The following is a 17,966-nucleotide window of genomic DNA, read 5'->3' as shown; positions in this document are numbered from 1 at the left end:
TCTGCTGGTCCCTGAGTGATCTGCTGCAGGAAGGTGCCTCAAATGCATGTATTTCTGCACGTAGAAATCCATGTGTGTTATTCTATCTATAGAATAAATGGTAATGTTTGTTAAGGGTCTCAAGAGGCGTCATCTACTTATATTAGAAAAAATATTTTAGATTCTATACCAAAGATGCACTAAAATCAATTAGCAAACTGATTTTAATACAAAAGTATTCAAATGTGATTCCTTTTACAAATGTCTATGTGACGTACCAAAAGTTACCGGGTATTCAGAGTGAAGTTTTAGTTTTATTACAAGCATTAACACACGGTGCTCAAAAATAATGACAGAAATAGCTGTAGCTATATTGCTTATCCCACAAATCTGATTCTTCTAGAGAGAATGCCAAACGCTGCGCATAATTCTCAGTTGTTCAGACTTCAGTGCCTTATGACATATCATGTCTCTGTTGGGGGAGAGCAAAGGGCTGAGCACCCTTAGTTGTTACAACAGTCAGCTGTATTCCTAAGAATGAGAACTGCCTCAAATGTGGGAAGAAAAGGAGAAAATCTAAATGACGCATGACTTATATTGCTGATGCCTACTGAAAGCCGCGAGTGAGATTTAAACCTGAACAAGCAAAGGGTAGAAGTGTCAGAATCTGAAAATCTGTTCAACGAGGGGAAAAAAACATCTAACATAGAAGAGAAAAATTTAACTCTGGTCCTAATCCATGCAGATGCTGCACATGGCATAATTATATGTTCCCATATGTTTCCTAGAGGCATTTGAAGAAATAAGGAAATTTAGACACAGGGAAATGTAATTATTTGTGATTGAAACAAAATAGCAACCAATTTATGTATATACTCTTCCTGTTCAATTAATGTTATTGTATTGAATTAAATTATTTTCAGATGCTATTGTACTTCCAGAGGTAGCCATATGTTCTGCACATTCAGTTTCAGTCTCCTTTTTTTAATCCTTGGAACTCAATGTCATAAAAATTGCTATCTGAGTTAATACAGTTATTCCCTCTTGATAGCATTTAAGCAGAAGCATAATTTGACAGATGAGATTGCTGAAGCTCAGCATTTCATACAGACTTTACAAAAATAAAATAAAAAATTCCTGTAAAACTTAGAAAACTACTCTATTGGGGGACAATTTTTCTACTCTTCAATTTACTTTCTTTCCTTTTGTCCTTCACTTTTCTGTGCCTAGAAACATGTGTATAAAGCAGGAATTTAGTTGTTCAGGAACTCATTTACTCCTGCTGTGCAGCCATCACAGAAAATCATAACCCTCTCTTGATAGCAGAGTAAGACTAGGTAGCAGCATAGATCAAATAAACATTGGAAGATTAAACAAGTCTGAGAGTTTTCTTGGATTTAGGGCTGGATTTAATGGGAAAGCATGTGGATTTCTACTGAAGACCAGCAAATTTGAGTTGGTATGTAATTATGGCTCAAAGTGAGGAAACTATTGTGAAGGCAAAAGTGTGCGAAGGCAAATTTGTCACAACCAGGATGTGGGTACAGAGCTGACAGCAGACAGAAAAGATATTTTGGAGAATCCTGACGTCTTGCAGGAATGGCTTTTCCACAGCAAGATTTCTGTCACTGTGATTCAGGCTGTCACAGAAACAGGGATTCCTGAAAAATTTCAACAGCATCTAAACCAGACTGAGCAAGAGATTCCTCTCCATTTTCTACCCGAACCCACGTAGAAACCAGAATTTGTATCCGGGCATTCATATCCAGCATCAGAGAATCATGGAATCAGAGAATTGTTTGGGTTGGAAAGAAACCTCAGAGATCATCCATTTCCAACCCCATCCTTACCTCCAAACCTCGCAGGGCTTGCAAGTTTTGGGTTCAGCTCACTTCAAATGTTTCCTGAATGTTAATCTGCTTGAGGTACAAGCATGGTATCGGTCCATAGGAGTCAGTTAGTTCTTTGTGTATCAGACGTACAGAAAATTCCCATTTCTCACAGTAGCATTTTCACCTTCCTGTTTCTCATTGTTTGGACAATTTGCATGAAGATGTCTTTCTGCTTGTGATTTTCTGCCCACACTGTTTTATTACTGACTCACAGCAGTCGTTCTTTACGTATATCATCGCTATTTGTTGTAGAACTCATTTTAATGTCATCTAAAGGATTAAGTTCTGAAGAGAGCAACTGGAAAACCTGATCCCGTGAGTGACAGAAGCCCTGGTGCGTGCATGTGTGCCGGTATCACATGTGGTAACAGCCAACCACCCCAAAAAACACCAATCCGCACTACAGAGGAATTGCCGTGTTCTTTCTTCCCAAATGAAACACTTTCATGCCTTAAATGACGAACACAGCAGGTGAGTTCTGCACTTCTCAACGCATGAGATGTCGTTCCTAAAAACAAAAAGTGACAGCGCCGTGACAGTGACGAGCAGTTTTGGGTACTGAGGCGCGCAGTGCCACTCCAAATCTCCCTCTTGGCAGCAGCTCGAGGTAAAACCCCTCACAACTGCCCCCCCCCGCCCTCCAGCACAAGGCGGGTAGCGCGCCCAGCCCGCTCCTCCGGCCGCCAGGAGCCGCTGCGGAGGCGGCGCGGGGGAACGGCAGAGGGCGCCGCGCGGCGGCACGGCACGGCGCGGCCATGGGCGAGGCGGAGGGCGGCGCGGGTACCGCCGCCGCGGAGAAACCGCCGCTGCCTTCGGCCGGCCCCGGGACCGCCGCGGCGGTCGCTGCCGCCGCCGCTGCTGTTGCGGCCGCCGCGGCGGCAGCCGCCTCCGCCCCGGAGCCCGGAGTGCCGGCGGAAGAGGCGGTGGTGGTGTGGAGCCCCGAAGTGGAGGTTTGCCTCTTCCACGCCATGCTGGGCCACAAGCCCGTAGGTGAGAGCAGGCCGCGCAGAGCCTCGGCCTCGAGTAGCGGCGTCGGCCGGGTTGGAGATGCGGGCGCCGGGGCCGGGCGGGCGCTGCCTGGGCTGCCGATCCCAGCGGCCTCCGGGCCCGGGCGGCCCGAGCGCTGTGCAGAGCTGTGCTCGCCCCTCCCGATCCGCGCTCCTCGGCGCGCACGGCCCGCCCTCCTGTCTGCCTGTCCTCCCGGGGTTATTCGGTGGCAGCGTTTATCTGGGAGCTCTGGCTGCGGTCTCACGTGGAAGTACCGCCAGTGCGGCAACCGCAGCCGCTTTCCAGAACAGCGCCTGCGGTGCAGGGTGCGGAAACAGCCGGGCTGTGCTGACGGGATGCCGTTCTTCTCGCCGTACTGTATGATGTCCCCATCTAGGGAGGGAAGATTTAGGTTGGATGTCAGGGGGAAGTGGTGAGGTGCTGGAACAGCTGCCCAGGGAGGCTGTAGATGCTCCATCCCTGGAGGTGTTCAAGGCCAGGTTGGATGGGGCCCTGGGCAGCCTGGTCTGCTATTAAATGTGAATGTTGGTGGCCCTGCATGTGGCAGGGGGTTGGAGATTCATGATCCTTGAGGTCCCTTCCAACCCTGGCCATTCTGTGATTTCCCTGTGATTACAGTTTGTTTGTTTGTTTAATGATCGATACTATCTTGCGACACAAATCAAGCTGTTGGCGGTGTTAATTGCACTGAGTTCTCCCCCCAGGTGTGAATCGCCATTTTCACATGATTTGTATCCGAGATAAATTCAGTCAGAATATCGGACGGCAGATTTCTTCCAAAGTGATTTGGGACCATCTGAGCACCATGTATGACATGCAGGCTCTTGTGAGTATAAGGGAGTCCTGACTGGTCGTAATCCCTGGCACCTGACAGCTCTCAAACTACAGAACGCTGTGTGTGTTCCAGTGAGGTGATGAAGTTTTTCCTGTATGAAAGTGCACTGGGTGGGAGGCAATAAAACTTACTGTGTTTTGGTTTGTGTTTTCCTTTTTGCCACACTGAGTTCTGACTTTTTACTGATTTTATTCTCTTTTTATTTTTAATCGCCTAAGAGCTGATCCAGCAAACATTTACACATGTACTTAGGTACCAAACAGACAGCTTATATATATATTTAAGAATTTGCCACAGTGTCGTTCCAGAAATGGTCTCTAATGGTCATGAGTCGTGATCTCAACTTAGGAACCAGTTTGATATCAGGAGCATCCTTACGCTGTAGTATCTGAGAATTGTTAAAAATTATTTGGCTACTAAGTGCACTTAAAATAGAGCTTGAGATTGCATTTCTATTCTCTCTCTATATATATATTTTATTTTTACCAAGATCAATCATAAAAATCTTTATTTTCTTACCAAGCATGAATCTGAGATTCTTCCATTTCCAAATATAGAGAAGAATTTTATTCTTCCTGATGAACTGATTCAAGAAGTGAGAGAAGGTAAGATGTAATAGAAATCTTTTATTTCTTTGTTGCTCTAGGCCCATCACAGAACAAATAGCTTAACAGAACTCCCAGAAAAGAACATAACAATGTACCCTACTAGCATAAATACATGGCTATTCTTTCAGACTGGTGTGTTAGGTGTACTGATGAAAAAGAAGAGAACAGATACATCTCTTGAATCTGCTGGCTGAAGGAAATAATCGGGGAAAGGATCCTGCTGGTGTTGTCATGTTCCCCATTTATCAGCCTCTTTGATTCTCTGCTGTAGAAAGTAGGCTAGTGGGCAAGACAGACCTTTGGTCAAACTCCACGCAGTATTCCTTGTATTCTTAAATGTAATAAAGATGAATGCTAATATGGCACAAGCAGGTTCTGTTTGTACATGCTTGTAGATTCAGCTTCTGGGGGTAGACAAAAAATCCACATGCTTTACTGCTGCCTGTTCGTGTTTCTTTGCAGTTGGTTATTGTGTGGTTTTGCATTTTGTTGAGACTTCTGTTGGATTGAGGTGGACCTTTTTTGCTGAAATTGATCATCTGTGCTCTTTTCTGTGGTCCGTAGCAAGATCTTTTCAGAAGGAAGCTATGGAGTGTAATAACATTTCTCTATATATTTTGTATGTAATATTTCTGTGACTGTATGTTGAATATGAATGATTAAGGCTACTGAACAGCACTGTCAGCAAATGTTTCAAAGCATACACTAGAAATATACTTTTACTGTATATCTATAGTTTCAGTGCAGAAGAAACTTCCATTTGACTTGGACTTGCAGCAAATACCTGTTGCTGGTATAACCCTTGCATTTTTATTGTTAGGACGTGCTTATTTTTAGGATAGTTTGTATGCTTTAATTCTTAAGAACATTACTGTTATGTCTAATGTCTGCACACACTGCACATATGCTGAGGTTGCTAATGGAGGAAACCTCTGTATGGTTCTCCATAACCATCTAACCATTGCTTAATGACCAATTCCATAGGAAAAGTGATGATTGAAGAAGAAATGAAAGAGGAGATAAAAGAAGAGATGGAAACACATGCAGGTCCAGAAGAAGGTAAATTTGTAACTCTCTGCTGTGTAATGAGATTAAAGAAAACAACTGTATTTCTGAAAAATTGATGTTAAAATGTAAATATCATATGTAAATATCATATATAGTGTATTTTGTGATTTCTGTTCAGATGTAAAGAAGTAGAGTAACCTAAGAGTGCACAGAATAAGCAGTTGCCAGTATATGATTCTTCTGGAGATTTCTGCCTTGCTCCTAATTCATGTGTGCAGTTCTGTAGCTTCTAATTTCAGCCTTTCAGTACCTAAAAGGAGCCTATAAACAGGAGGGGAGTCAACTCTTTGAAAAGGTAGATGACTGCAGGACAGTGGTTTTAAGTAGAGGGAGGGGAGATTTAGGTTGGATGTCAGGGGAAGTTCTTCACTACAAGAGTTCCAGCACCTTACTGTAAGAGTGAGGTGCTGGAACAGGCTGCCAAGAGAGGCTGTGGATGCCCCATCCCTGAAGGTGCTCAAGGCCAGGCTGGATGGGGCCCTGGGCAGCCTGGTCTGGTATTAGATATGGAAGTTGGTGGCCCTGCACGTGGCAGGGGGTTGGAGGTTGGTGATCCTTGAGGTCCTTTCCAACCCTGGCCATTCTGTGATATTATTTGTTGAAATTAAATTTCTTTTAATTAAGAGAAATTAAGGCCAGTAAATCAAAACTTGAGATGCTACAATGGGAAGGAGAGCAGAGTGGGATGGGGTTTTGTCTGTTTGTTTGTTTTGCATTATCTTGCCTCTTAAAATGAGGGGAAAGCTTACTTTTGAAAAATGTTTTGCTGTAGAACAAAGTCAAGCACAGACAGTAGAGATCCTGCTATTTCCCTTAACAGACCAAGCCAACTGTTAGCTGCATAATGTCATCATACTGCAGAATAAGTGTTTTAAAGATGAGTGTAATAAAAGGTCTAAAAATGTATTTAAAAATATATGAAATTTCACGTTTTGGGTGTTCTGTTTCAAAACCTATCTCAAATCCCAAATATAATGAGCAGTGCTAATTATAAATCTCACAGATTGGTCCTATATAAAATATTCCCATGAAGTATTTTAAGTGCTGCTGGTTTCCACTTAATGAATGTCATTTCTATCCTTCAACATGCATGCCCATCTTCGAAATCAAGTAATAAAAGAAAGCCATGCCTTTTTAAAAATGAAAGTAGTACTTAAAGGATCTTTAAAGGTGCTGAGAATGTATTTATTGGAAAAGTTTAATGTAATATGAAGAGATTTTATATCAGTTGTTGTTTGCCTACGTGCATGAGTCTGATCTGGACTCATTACTTTGATCCTATTTCAGTTTTTACACCCTCTGGAAGTTTAGGAAAAACAACTGAGAAGCCAAGCAGCAAAGAGAAGGAGAAGACTTTGTCAGATTCTGGGTCCAAAGAAGGATCTGATAAGAGGAAACGCAACAGAGTCACTGAAAAGGTCTTAAATGCCAACAGCAACCCTTCCAGCCCCAGCGCTGCGAAACGACGCAGGACATAAAGCTGTGAACAGCAGAAGTAGCTGACTGTGGAACGTGAGGAGGGAATATTAAAAACAAATAGTAGGATTGTCATCAGATAAACGTTTCTCACAAAGGAAATGATATCTGAGCCAGGTGTTTGAAGAACCTGCACGTTGCCTTTATGCATACAGGACTTTGTGCCCATCCTTGATCTGTTTGTGCCGTGGCACCAGGCTGCACGGTGGCAACCTGCTCAGGGCGCTCAGGGAGAAAGCTGGCAGCAGGGAGGGTTTATGCATATGTAACAGTTGCAGTGTTTGTATTTCCAAGTAGCGCACGCCGTGTTGGAACAGCTCCTGAAAGAAGTGTTCAGTGAGACACAGAACCTCGATTCATGGAAAATACAGGGGTTGTATCTATAAATTTTGAATTGGTTGTTTTCGCCTTTGCTTGGTTGCTGTCTTGAACGTTACAGACCCTCTGTGGGTAATGCTGTTTGGCCATTTGTCCAAACGTACCATTTGTATCAAATATCTGAATCTGTTGGTTCAGTAAAACCAAAATCCTTTTAAATATGACTGCTGTGCTGAGGTATTCTTTCACACCATTTGCTGGAGGAAAATCTACTTCTTTTACCTTTAGTGATGTAACTTTTTTCAATCTTGCTAAGTTTGTATACCGTAACTGAAGTGAAAATGACAACACCTGTAAGAAGGATTATTAACAAGAGTCCTAAATTAAATATCCACTGGACTCGCATGGTTTTGAAAGGGATCAGCTGAGCTGTGCCTAAACTTGGAGATGTTGCTTCATCTGTCTGTACTACAGTCGTACGTAACAGCAGGTTTTGTACTTCATTATTTATTTTTAAGCAGTTTTATTGATGTGGAATTGGTGTTGCAAAGCGTTGTTCCTGTTCTATAATTTAAAATGTTACTGATGTTGTAACACTTATCTTTTATATACCAGAATAGTAAGATTTGATAGAAATTACTATTTTTGAGTTGTGAAAAGATGGACTGCGGTCAACCAACGTGTGAAATGGTGACTGAAAGAGGCTGAAACGTGGCTGAATTTGTCTCACCATATCGACGAGCGGTTAATAAAAAGAATTACTTTATCAGTATTGTCTTTAAGGTGAGGAACCAACAGCTTCCTTTTCACCCCAAGCATGTGTTCACGTGCACTGTGCTGCAGCAGCAGGGGTGTTCCCGCACCCGAGTCTTGCTAATGGAAGGAGAAAAGCTCCCATTCGTACAGCACCCCGTTTCCACCACCGTTTGGCTAGCACGGGAAGAAGAGCCAGTCTCGCTCAGGCCGCTCGTTGCCTGCAGGCTGCCGTTCCCTCCTCTTTTCCCTCAGGTGGACTGGCTGCGGGCCGGGCGGGCGGGCTGGCGCTAGGACCGCGCGGAGCAGCCTGCTGCCCAATGGGGCGCCGCGCCGCAGGAAGAGGGCGGGGCGTGCCGGGCTTCCACCTCCTCCGCCCCGACCCACGTGCTCCGGCTTTGTGCGGGCCGGCCCGGCGTTCCTTTCGCTTTCCTTTTCCTCTGCCGGCTTTCCATGGCGGCCTGGTTCAGTTTCAGGGCGGAGGAGGACGAGGACGGGGACGAGACGTGCTTCTGGAGGTACGACTCCACCTGGGAGGAAGACGACGACGAGGAGGAGGACAAGGATGGCGGTGAAGGCCAGCCTAAGGGAGCGGAGGCGGCCGCCGGGGAGGAGCCGGAGGATGCGGAGAAGTCTGTGCTGAGCTCGCCGCGGGAATCCCGGCAGGCCCAGGTGGGTGCCGGCAGGCCCAGCGGTGCTCCTCAGCTCGCTCGATGCCGGGCTGGAGGCACTGGGGCGGGCGGCAGAGCCCTGCGTGCACCTGTCGGAGCGCCTCCTCCGGCTCCAGTCCCCGACTCCTCGGCGCGTCTCCCCTTGTCCGTACATCTTCCTGGCCCGGCTGCTTTTCCTACTGCCTGTATTTTGGGCCCCTTTTTCCTCCTATCCCGATTTACAGCCGGGGACTGGAGCAGATGAAACGCTTAAAATAAGTCGGAAGGTTTGTATGTTCTGGCAGCGATCGTTAGCGTGTAGTTCTGTCCTCATCTCGATGGAGCCAGTCTTCTAACCTCGAAGAGAGGAGGCAGTGTGAGGCCCACTTGGAAATGATGTCTTTGCGACTCAGCAGTGGCGGAGTTGTGTTGGAGCTTTAAGAACTAACTTTCGTTAGGCTGCTGTGTGCAGGGTTCTCGTATTTTCTTTGCCCTCGCACCCTGTGGTATGGCTGCTTTACCCCATAAATAACATTTTGTCTTCTACATGGTGCAGCATGTTTTCTCCATTGCTTACGGATGCTGTTTTGGCACAATAGCATGGTGTCTGCATCAGATCCTTGCTTTATGTTGATGTCCTCTATAGTGTCCTTTCTCTTTCATGAGAACCATCAGACCATTACTAAAATGAGCTGTGAGTTTTTCTTTCCTTTAGCCTTTTTTTTTTCCTTATGCGAGATATTATTTATATAGCAACTCTCTGAAAAGATCCATTGATGTTCTCAGAACTGCAGTTATATTCTGCAAAATGTTAACACTTGTCTCCATTTTCTTATGTTGATTCAACTTTAGGAGGAGCCTGTCTAATCTGAAGCTGCTGTCTTTACAGTGTTGCTTTGCAAATGCAAAACTATTCAGCCTTTTATGGATCCAGCAGAAACGCTGTTAACTGTTAACTCCTCCCCTTTTGGGGAAATGAAAACTGATCTTTTGCTTCTGGTTTCATTTCAGGGATGCATCCATATTCTCAAGGTGGGAACAAGCAGATAATATATTAGAAACTAATAAAGTTTCTAATACGAATGTATTAGTATTAAACTTTAATCTTTTTTCTTCTATAAACACTAAGTGAATAAAATAACCCTATTTAAAAAAAAAAAAAGTAACTTCTATGCAACACAATATTCCAAACATCAATGACTTAGTACAAAGCCACACCCCCTATACTTCACAAACAAAATCAAAGCTTAAATAGAGCAGCTGGGCATGCACATCTTCATGGGGATGGTGTGAGGCCTATTGACATAGATCTTTGTGAGGTCACAGGTGTTTTAGGTGGAATGGAAGATCCTTCCCTGTTCCTTTATGTGGTTTGCGTTGTTTGATGGCACACGGTCAATTTTCTGTTCTTGATCAGAGCTCTGGTTTTGTTTGTGAATTTTAAAACCTGATAAAATCCCTTGAACTTTCAGATTGTGCTTTCTGATGTTTGTTCTTTAGATTTTTATTTTCTTAGAGCGACTTCTGGATTGTGACAACAGTAAAAGCAAGGACCGTTTTTTTCGCTTTGCCTTGAGGAGGATGTTGTCTCTGGGACTTATGCCCCTGGAATATTGTTCTTCACCTTTAAAGTGGAGCTCTTCCTTCACAGATGGATATATAATCACCTCTGTCTTACAGTGCCTGATTCCTTTTTAAAGGGAGTGAGAATGAGTGCAAAAAGAAACAGTGCATCTTCTGGTATAAGTCTGTGCCTTTGTAACTTGCCAAATCCACAAGTCAGGTTCCAAAATAAGTTCCTACTTCTGCTGATATTACACTAACTTTAATTCTTCTCCCCTCAGCCTAGATGGTATACTATATTCCTGAAGCTGCTAATGTATTTATTGAATACTGAGGTTAGAGGGTTTTTTTTTTTTATTATTTTCACTACACGCTTTCAAAACCTTCAAATTCTTTTATGCTTGCATGTCACTTGTTTCTCTGCAAATACCCCGTATTTGTAATTAAAAATTTCTGCAGGTGGCTTTTTAGCTCTTTTGCACTCCAGTGCTTTAAGGTTCTTCCAAGAGTGACCACAGAACATCTTGGGGCTTATGCTCATCTTCAGAGATCACCTCTTCGTTTGCTGTAGCGCATGGGGTTTGTGCTGCATTGCTCAGAGCCTCGTAACAAGCCCTGTAGTTCTGCCATCTCCTAACTATCTCCCAATGGAAGGCTTCCATCACTCGTCTAAGATTGTCTTCTTTCTTGTTGATAGTCTCTGCATCCTTTCAGCCCTTTCAGTTGGATTTGATTTCCAGTTTCCAGCCAAACACAGTTGGTGTTACCCTTTCCAGCTTTGTTCTCTGCTCTCCTCGTGCTCTTCATGAAACAGTGCACGTTCTGATTGATGCTTCAGCAGTGCTGGAGGTGGAATCCCACCTTAAGTTGCTTATGAGTGTTGTTTGAAATAAGGTTTGATTTTTTTGTATGTGTGTACAAGTTTGTCTCTGTAATCTGGAAAGAAAGTGAAGGTCACATTTCTGTGTGGCTTGTACTGAAGTCTGTAGAAATCCAGGAGCAACACCTCCATGGGCAGAGGGCTGAGTTCTTGCTCTTTGCTTCCCCGCATTGTTTTTCCTCATGTTGTGCTCCAGCCTGCTTGCTTCCTTGACCCAGCTTCCTTCTGAAGCAGCCCGATAGCACCTTACACCGCTGTGCCATGTCTGTCTCTGTATTTATGCTTGTTCTTCAGCTTTAATTTAATTTTTCAGAGTTAAAACTATTTTCCTGTTAACTCAGCTCAGCTAACTGTGTTAAAAAAAAACATTGTTTTTGATTCTGAAGTGAAAGGAACGTCTGAAATTGATTCCTCTGTATTTGGCAGTTCAGTTCTCATTAATTCCTCATGTATCAGGATTTAATCTGTGGAGCTCAAAACTTACAGTTAAGAGAACTGCTGAATCCCAGAGCTCTAAATCTTGGTCAGTGCTTACATCTTGAATGAAAGAATAATATTGATCTGCTTTGGCTGAGCAGATATCTCAGTCTTTTGTTTGCATCCACATTTATTTTCCAAACATTAACTGCATAGCATGGCTTTTTGTAGTTATGTGCATTTCTAGCTGCTCTACTGGCAGGGGGTGTTGCAGCAATGGGATACCAGCGCTTGATTTCTAATCCTGTGTGGAGCATGCAGCTGTGGGAAATGTATTGCAATGTAGACAGGTATTATTTTAGGTCACATTACAGCTTTGTTACATTAAAAAACAAAACACAAAAAAACACAACAACGAAACCACATAAACCTGGAGGTTTGTTTTGTCTGTTTTAATTCCTTTCACCCAAATGAATGGGTACCATAGTGTGTGCAAATGTATATTTAAACGAAATTTAAAAAATTCTTTGTTGATCATCTCCCCACAGCTGTGCCTGCTTCTAATTTCAAGTGCTAAGGGTGGGCAGTACAGTTGGAGGGATTGCTTCATTACAAGGAGGTGCTGGGAAATCTTACCCTGCTGCTGCATTAGTGGAACCACTTCTGGCTGTTTGCTGCTCGATACAAAGTGGTTTTCCTTTTTATTTTTCTCTAGGCAAAGGAAGTAGCAAATGAGGCTTTCAAATAACTTGAGAGACCAGTAGCTGCTTCTTTCCTCTAAGTTTCTTGGAAGGTTTATTTTGCAAGATTCTGCCTGCCTCATCCCTGTTTCAGAGGCTCGACTCTTGCTGGCTATTGCTGAACCCTCTTGCTCCTGTGTGCTTTGCACTGGGTGGATCCTTTTATTCACAGTAATGTTGTTTGTTTTGATGGTTGTGCCTTGATGTTTGTGAGTGCTTTGCAGCCTTTTCATGGTTTGAGACAAGATGGTGTAGCACTCAGCAAGATTCAGCCTCTGTTGCTTACGAGTTGTCACAAAAATCTCTTACCATGGAAGTGATGCACTTAAATGTAAATATACATTAAAAAAAAAAGACATTGTTTGCAACTTCCACTGTTTAGAAGAGTGTTCTTGGTGATTGCTTTGTATGTGTTATGACTATAATGAATCCAGCATGCATGCGTAGCAGGGAGAGCCTGATACCTTTCTGTCAGGCAAACGTGGCAGCACAGGCTTTTTTTCTATAGTAATTTAAATGATTAATAAAACCATGTTAATTCAGTTGTCACTAGGCAAATCTGTCACTTGGCAACTAATAGGGATCATGTGAATTACTGCTATGGTTATCTTCATGTGGTATTACTGTATTGTTTTGTTTCAGTATGTTTCCTTCTAATTGCCTTCTCTTTGTAGGGACAAAGAAGATCCAATTCGTCACCATCGTTTCAGAGGAGTTTTAAGGTAGGCTTGGCACACAGTTAGGTTACTTGGAAACATGAGCAGCAATGAAAATGACGATTGTTATGGGAATAAAACAAATACCTAGTGTGACCATGTGGCTGTTGTTATCTAAAGGAGCACAATGCCAGATCAGCAGGACTGCTCTAGAGTAGAAAGCAAAAAATGAAGAAAATGCACGCTGAATAATGTCTGGAGGAAAGAAGAGTCCTGAATTTAAATGGTCTTTAGGCATCTTGAGTTGTACAGTTTAAAGTATGATCTCTCTTGACTGAAGCACGTAGTGATTCAGGGACAGGCAGATAGAACTTAATTTGTCTACTTAAAACTTTGTGAGTTAACAAACTAAATAAGATTTATCATTCAGGGACTTTCCAGCTAGCTCTGACCATTTCTGTAGGAAAACCTGCCCGGGATAGAAGGCAGACATCAAACATAAAGAGCCCAATAAAACTGGGAAGAAAAATCTTTTGGCTGACTCCAGTAAGAACTGGCTGTTCTTGGGGTGCTGGAGCTGTGGATTGCTGGGCACAGGGGAACAGGTGTGGGAAATGCTGAGTTCAGGCTGCGTTTTTATTTTCAGAAGGCCACGTTATCCTGGGTGTCTGATCTGTGACTTTTCTTTAGATCTCAGGCAGGCGCAACTGGAATGCAGCAAGAGACTTGCAGAGATACAGGCATCGTTACCCGGTATGGACTTCATGAGAGTGCACCTGCTCTCATGGCTTTTCCTTGTTGCATGCTGAGTTTAGGAATGTGTTCTAGCTTTGAAGATGCCCTTTCACCTTCACACTGAGGATTCTAGCTTTAAAGGATTAGTTTATGAAGGGAAGGGATAATGTTCATGTGGGTGCATCAAAAACAAGCTGTTCTTTCCCAGAGGTTTCAAGGACTTAGCCTGTGCTCCTGATGAGAGGGAAAGAGAAGTGCTGAGGTGAGTACTGCATTACTGCTGCTTGTTGATTTCTTGTTCTCGTTTCCAGGGTTTGATAGAATCAGAAACTGATGAGGAAGAAGATATGTGGAACTTGAGCTTCTACAAAAATGAGATTGCTTTTATGCCCCACGGTGAGTACCTTGCTTGATGACTGCTCAGTGCAGCTCTACTGTGGCTGTTGGAGTTGGTGGAGGTGTAGCATAATCCATGTGGAACAACCATTAAAACAGAAACCAAATGAAAAAAAAAAAAACCCTCTACAATTTCCATTTTAAAATGTCTTTGTTCCTGCTGCATTTTCTTTAATTTTCTTTAATTTTCTGTTTGCTGGTTTGAAAAAAATACATGATTCTTTTTTAATTATTCTGACTTCTCAGTATAGTTGTACAGTAGATAAACCAGTGCCTGAATGCTGACCCCTGGCTATGGCTAATGAACTGTCTGGGATGACTGGCTAACTTCAGTTTTCATTTGGTCTCATTTATTCTTGCCTCAGTTTTGTATTTTCTCTGCAGGTTTGCATATTGAAGATCTGCTTGAATCTTGGTGGGACAACTATGAGGTTCTGGAAGAAAACCATTCATACATACAGTGGTAAAATACCTGTGTGAATATAGTGCCTGTGTCAGTTGTATACATGCTGTTGAATTCACCTTCCCATGAAGTCTAGAGTTACTCCTAAGTGAAACTTGCCTTATTTTTTTTTCTCTCTGTACCTTTGGAAGCAATGCTCTGGAAATCCTGAAGACACAGGTTCTCAGTGCAGCTGTGGTAATAGGTCTCAGTAAAGTAATGCTTGGTCTTCTAACGTACTGCAGAACAAAGTTTTACTGGAGTGAGGGTTGGAAATAAGCAAAGTTTAAGTGCTGTTATTTATCACCTTTGTGTACAATTCTCTTATGGAAGGGATTTGTCTTCTAATTAACTACTTCTGTGTTCATAGGAATATGAACTGTCTGTGAGATTCCTGTGATCTCACAATTTCTGGAATCATTTGAGTTTTAAGAGAGCGGGTTCCCTGGGTTGGATATCATCTTTGCTCATCTGGGCTGAAAACTTCTTTCTTCTTAGGCTATTTCCTTTACGTGAACATGGGATGAATTTTCGTGCGAAGCCGCTCACGTGTCAAGAAATTGAGGTATTTAAAGCTTATGTGCCTTTTTTTTTTTTGAAATCTGAACAATGTTAGAATTTTCCCTAAAAGACTTATGTTTAAAGTGTAGGGCTTTTTTTCCTCCCTTGCTTTCTTTGGGCCCTGGTGTGAATAGGTCTCATTCAAGCATTGATTAGCAGTTGTCTGTCTTGTGTGTCTGCCAGTTGCTAGCAGCAGCACATGAAGTGATGGGTGATATAATTACGCCTTGTTTGACATTCAAATCCTGCTTAGGGATGTAGGTTATGAGGGAATTGCAACTTGTGCTCATTGGTCTCTCTTTTTCAGGCCTTGAAGAAGTCAGAGGAAGCTATGGAAAGGTTTATACGTGCTTATCGACTCATGTTGAGATTTTATGGAATAATTCTAGTGAACCAGGAAACTGGAGAACTCAAGAGAGCAGAGAATTGGGCTGAAAGATTTCTAAACTTGAACCGGTGAGTCTTTGTTTGTTTGTACTACTGATCATTTAGCTACAGCCATGCACTTGTTTGAGGAGAAAAAACAGTCAAAGTCAAGAAAATCTTCTGTACCTGACAAATCAAGGCGTTGTTAACACAAAGCTTACCACAGTCAGGGACAAGATATTGGGCTGCATGGTCTTGTATGTATGACCCAATATGGTGGCTGTTTTCTACTGGTGGGTGATTCAGAAAGTCAAATAGTTTTTAAGTAATTGAGTTAATTTCAAGAGGGGTTAGGAAGGTACTGCTGCAGATAGTTGCTGTAAGTCCATTAGAAGTAGGACAAGCTCGTATTTCCATCTGCATTGTGAAATAGCCTTTTATAGATCACTCAAGAGTACACAAAACATTCTGCAGGTGCCCCACAGGTTCATTATGACCTCAGGATTGTAAAGGTTTCACTTAACTTTAATCATCTGTTTGTCTCAGGTTTAGCCACAACAATTTACGGATTACTCGCATCCTGAAGTGCCTGGGGGAGATGGGATATGAACGCTATCAAGTGCACTTGGTAAAGTTTTTCCTAACAGAAACTCTTGTTAATGAGACATTACCAAATGTCAAGAGAAGTGCCTTGGACTACTTCCTGTTCACCATCAGAAGCAAGCAGAAGAGAAGAGAACTAGTCCACTACGCTTGGCAGCACTACAGACCTCAGGGCAGCTTTGTGTGGGGGCCCCATGACAAACTCTTGAAGTACAGACCCCACTCCAACAAGTCAAAGTTGCACCAAAAGGCTGAAAATGAACAGAAAACTCCTGGTAAAAAGATTGATGATTCAGTGGAAGAGGGTCAGAACCAGACTGTAGAGGAGGAGCAGAAGGCTGGTGATGCTGCCGAGTTGCAAACTGAAGCAAATGAAGAGGACACGGCGGAGAAGATAAGCAAATGTGTCTCAAAAGATGGGGATGATGAAGATGAGAAAAAAACTCGATTTGCTCAGCAGGAGAAGGATTGCAACAGTGAGGCTGAATTGCAAGATGCAACAGAGAATGACTGTGGAAAGGAGAGCAAGAAGAGAAAACTGGATGCAAATTTGGCAGACGCCGTAAAGAGCGGACAACTGAAAAGCCCTTCTGACATTGAGAAAATTTCCAGTAATCTGGAAGAATGTGCAATTGATGCAGAAATCCCCTTGGATCCACTCTTACAGTCAGAACAAGACCAAGAAACACCAAAAGAAGAAAATGCAAACCCCAAAGACTTAACAGTGTCAGAGGCTGGTGATGCAGCCATAAAGAGGAGGAAAGTTGATAAGAGAACACAAAGAAATAAAACGTTCAACTTGGCCATCAATCTGAACATGGCCCCACCTGCTCACAGTGCCCAGTCACATCCGTCTGTTTCAAATGCTAAGACTGAAGATGAAAAAGTCAGTGAGAAAAAGGCGGCTGTGAAGGAGATGAGTGAGAAGGCTGAGGGCAATGCAAATGGCGGGGCTCTGAACTCCTCGGCTGCCTCCGTGCTTCCCAGCACTGCTCAGACTTCTCCACTGAGTGATGGCGTGGAGTCAAGTGCAGATCAAGTCACAGCAAAGAGTGATGAGCACCCCTGCAACACCACCCTCCTGGAAGGCAACAGTGAGGTGGGTGGGGTAGAACAGCATAAAAACACAGCAAATGCAAGTGAAAAAGAAGGTGCACAAGCCACAGGCAACGAACAAATTCCAGGGAGTCCTGAGCAGAGCGTTGCATCCTCGTGTGCAGAACAAGGCAGCACTGAGGTTGCAATACAAAGAACGGGTAGCTCTGAGCGTGTTGCAGAGCCTGGTGAAGAGCACATAGCAACAGTGTGAGAGCAGCACGGTGAGCACTCGAGCAAGCAGAGGTGTGCTGCCCTAACTACTGAGAGCCAACTTCTGCAAGCTGTACGCTATGGAGAAAATAAACACTGACTGGGCTGATTCAGGCTCACCCCTGTCTCATTGTCACCCTTCCTCACTTTGATAAGGTCATCAGTAGTGACTCTGCTGAGAACCAGCACTTGGTTGCCCTACAGAGGAAAACTTTAAATTAGTCATCTTCCTCAACAAGCTGTGGTGTTTGTGTTCCTATTTTTTATCTGATGTTCAGAATTCTCTTGGAGCAACAGGGATTTTTGCACTTTGCTTTGCTTCTGGTATGTCCCTTTTTAAAGAAGGAGAATGTTAATCAGTTTCCTTGATTTGATTTAGTATTTAATAAATACATGAATTTTAATGTAAGATAGCATGATGTAATTTGCCAGACCTTTCTATTGCCATATAAATTCTTGGTTGTTTTGGAAGGCAGCACCTTCACAGAAGACTTATTCCTGCAGAGGTGTCTCTTTCCTGGGCCATTTGCCTGAAAGAGATGAGAGCATTATGTAAAGAGATGAGAGATTTTGCATCATATAAGAGTTTTGTTGCCTCTCCTCCTGTAAGAAAACAAGTTTGAATTAAGACCAGGATAAAATGTGTAATATTAATGTGTCTGTGACCGGTATTAACCTTTGTGTACAGATAATGTTCTCCATGGTGCAAAAA

At 43.1% G+C, this 17,966-nt stretch overlaps 2 protein-coding genes across 3 annotated transcripts; both read left to right on the top strand.

Moving 5' to 3' along the window:
- The first annotated feature begins 2,626 nt into the window (after positions 1–2,626).
- Positions 2,627–7,953, top strand: LOC122187315 (MRG domain binding protein). The gene is made up of 5 exons (XM_042884730.1): positions 2,627–2,861; positions 3,584–3,705; positions 4,238–4,319; positions 5,307–5,381; positions 6,678–7,953. The coding sequence occupies exons 1-5, from the start codon at positions 2,627–2,629 to the stop codon at positions 6,866–6,868; spliced, it is 705 nt and encodes a 234-aa protein (XP_042740664.1). The 3' UTR covers positions 6,869–7,953.
- A 353-nt stretch (positions 7,954–8,306) lies between these two features.
- OGFR (opioid growth factor receptor) lies at positions 8,307–17,966 on the top strand. 2 transcript variants are annotated; one of them, XM_042884786.1, is made up of 9 exons: positions 8,307–8,609; positions 10,432–10,485; positions 12,862–12,909; positions 13,534–13,596; positions 13,890–13,974; positions 14,359–14,437; positions 14,915–14,981; positions 15,285–15,433; positions 15,890–17,966. In XM_042884786.1, exons 1-9 carry the CDS (start codon positions 8,391–8,393, stop codon positions 17,253–17,255), a joined length of 2,130 nt encoding a protein of 709 aa, XP_042740720.1. In that variant the 5' UTR covers positions 8,307–8,390; the 3' UTR covers positions 17,256–17,966. The 2 variants fall into 2 exon arrangements, with proteins under 2 accessions (XP_042740720.1, XP_042740722.1); XM_042884788.1 differs by lacking the exon at positions 10,432–10,485.

This window comes from Lagopus leucura, unplaced genomic scaffold, assembly GCF_019238085.1.
Source record: "Lagopus leucura isolate 7727_CA_CO unplaced genomic scaffold, USGS_WTPT01 Super-Scaffold_100045, whole genome shotgun sequence".
NCBI classification, from domain to species: domain Eukaryota; kingdom Metazoa; phylum Chordata; class Aves; order Galliformes; family Phasianidae; genus Lagopus; species Lagopus leucura.
Note: the sequence above shows the minus strand (reverse complement) of the source record. Positions and strands in the feature narration are given on the sequence as shown.

Excerpts from the sequence above, each read along its gene's own strand:
- LOC122187315 (XM_042884730.1), top strand. The coding sequence starts at position 2,627 with ATGGGCGAGGCGGAGGGCGGCGCGGGTACCGCCGCCGCGGAGAAACCG. Across the intron at positions 3,706-4,237 it reads TGTATGACATGCAGGCTCTT|CATGAATCTGAGATTCTTCC; the intron begins GTGAGTATAAGG and ends TTTCTTACCAAG. Across the intron at positions 4,320-5,306 it reads GATTCAAGAAGTGAGAGAAG|GAAAAGTGATGATTGAAGAA; the intron begins GTAAGATGTAAT and ends CCAATTCCATAG.
- OGFR (XM_042884786.1), top strand. The coding sequence starts at position 8,391 with ATGGCGGCCTGGTTCAGTTTCAGGGCGGAGGAGGACGAGGACGGGGAC. Across the intron at positions 14,982-15,284 it reads TCACGTGTCAAGAAATTGAG|GCCTTGAAGAAGTCAGAGGA; the intron begins GTATTTAAAGCT and ends TCTCTTTTTCAG. Across the intron at positions 15,434-15,889 it reads AGATTTCTAAACTTGAACCG|GTTTAGCCACAACAATTTAC; the intron begins GTGAGTCTTTGT and ends TGTTTGTCTCAG.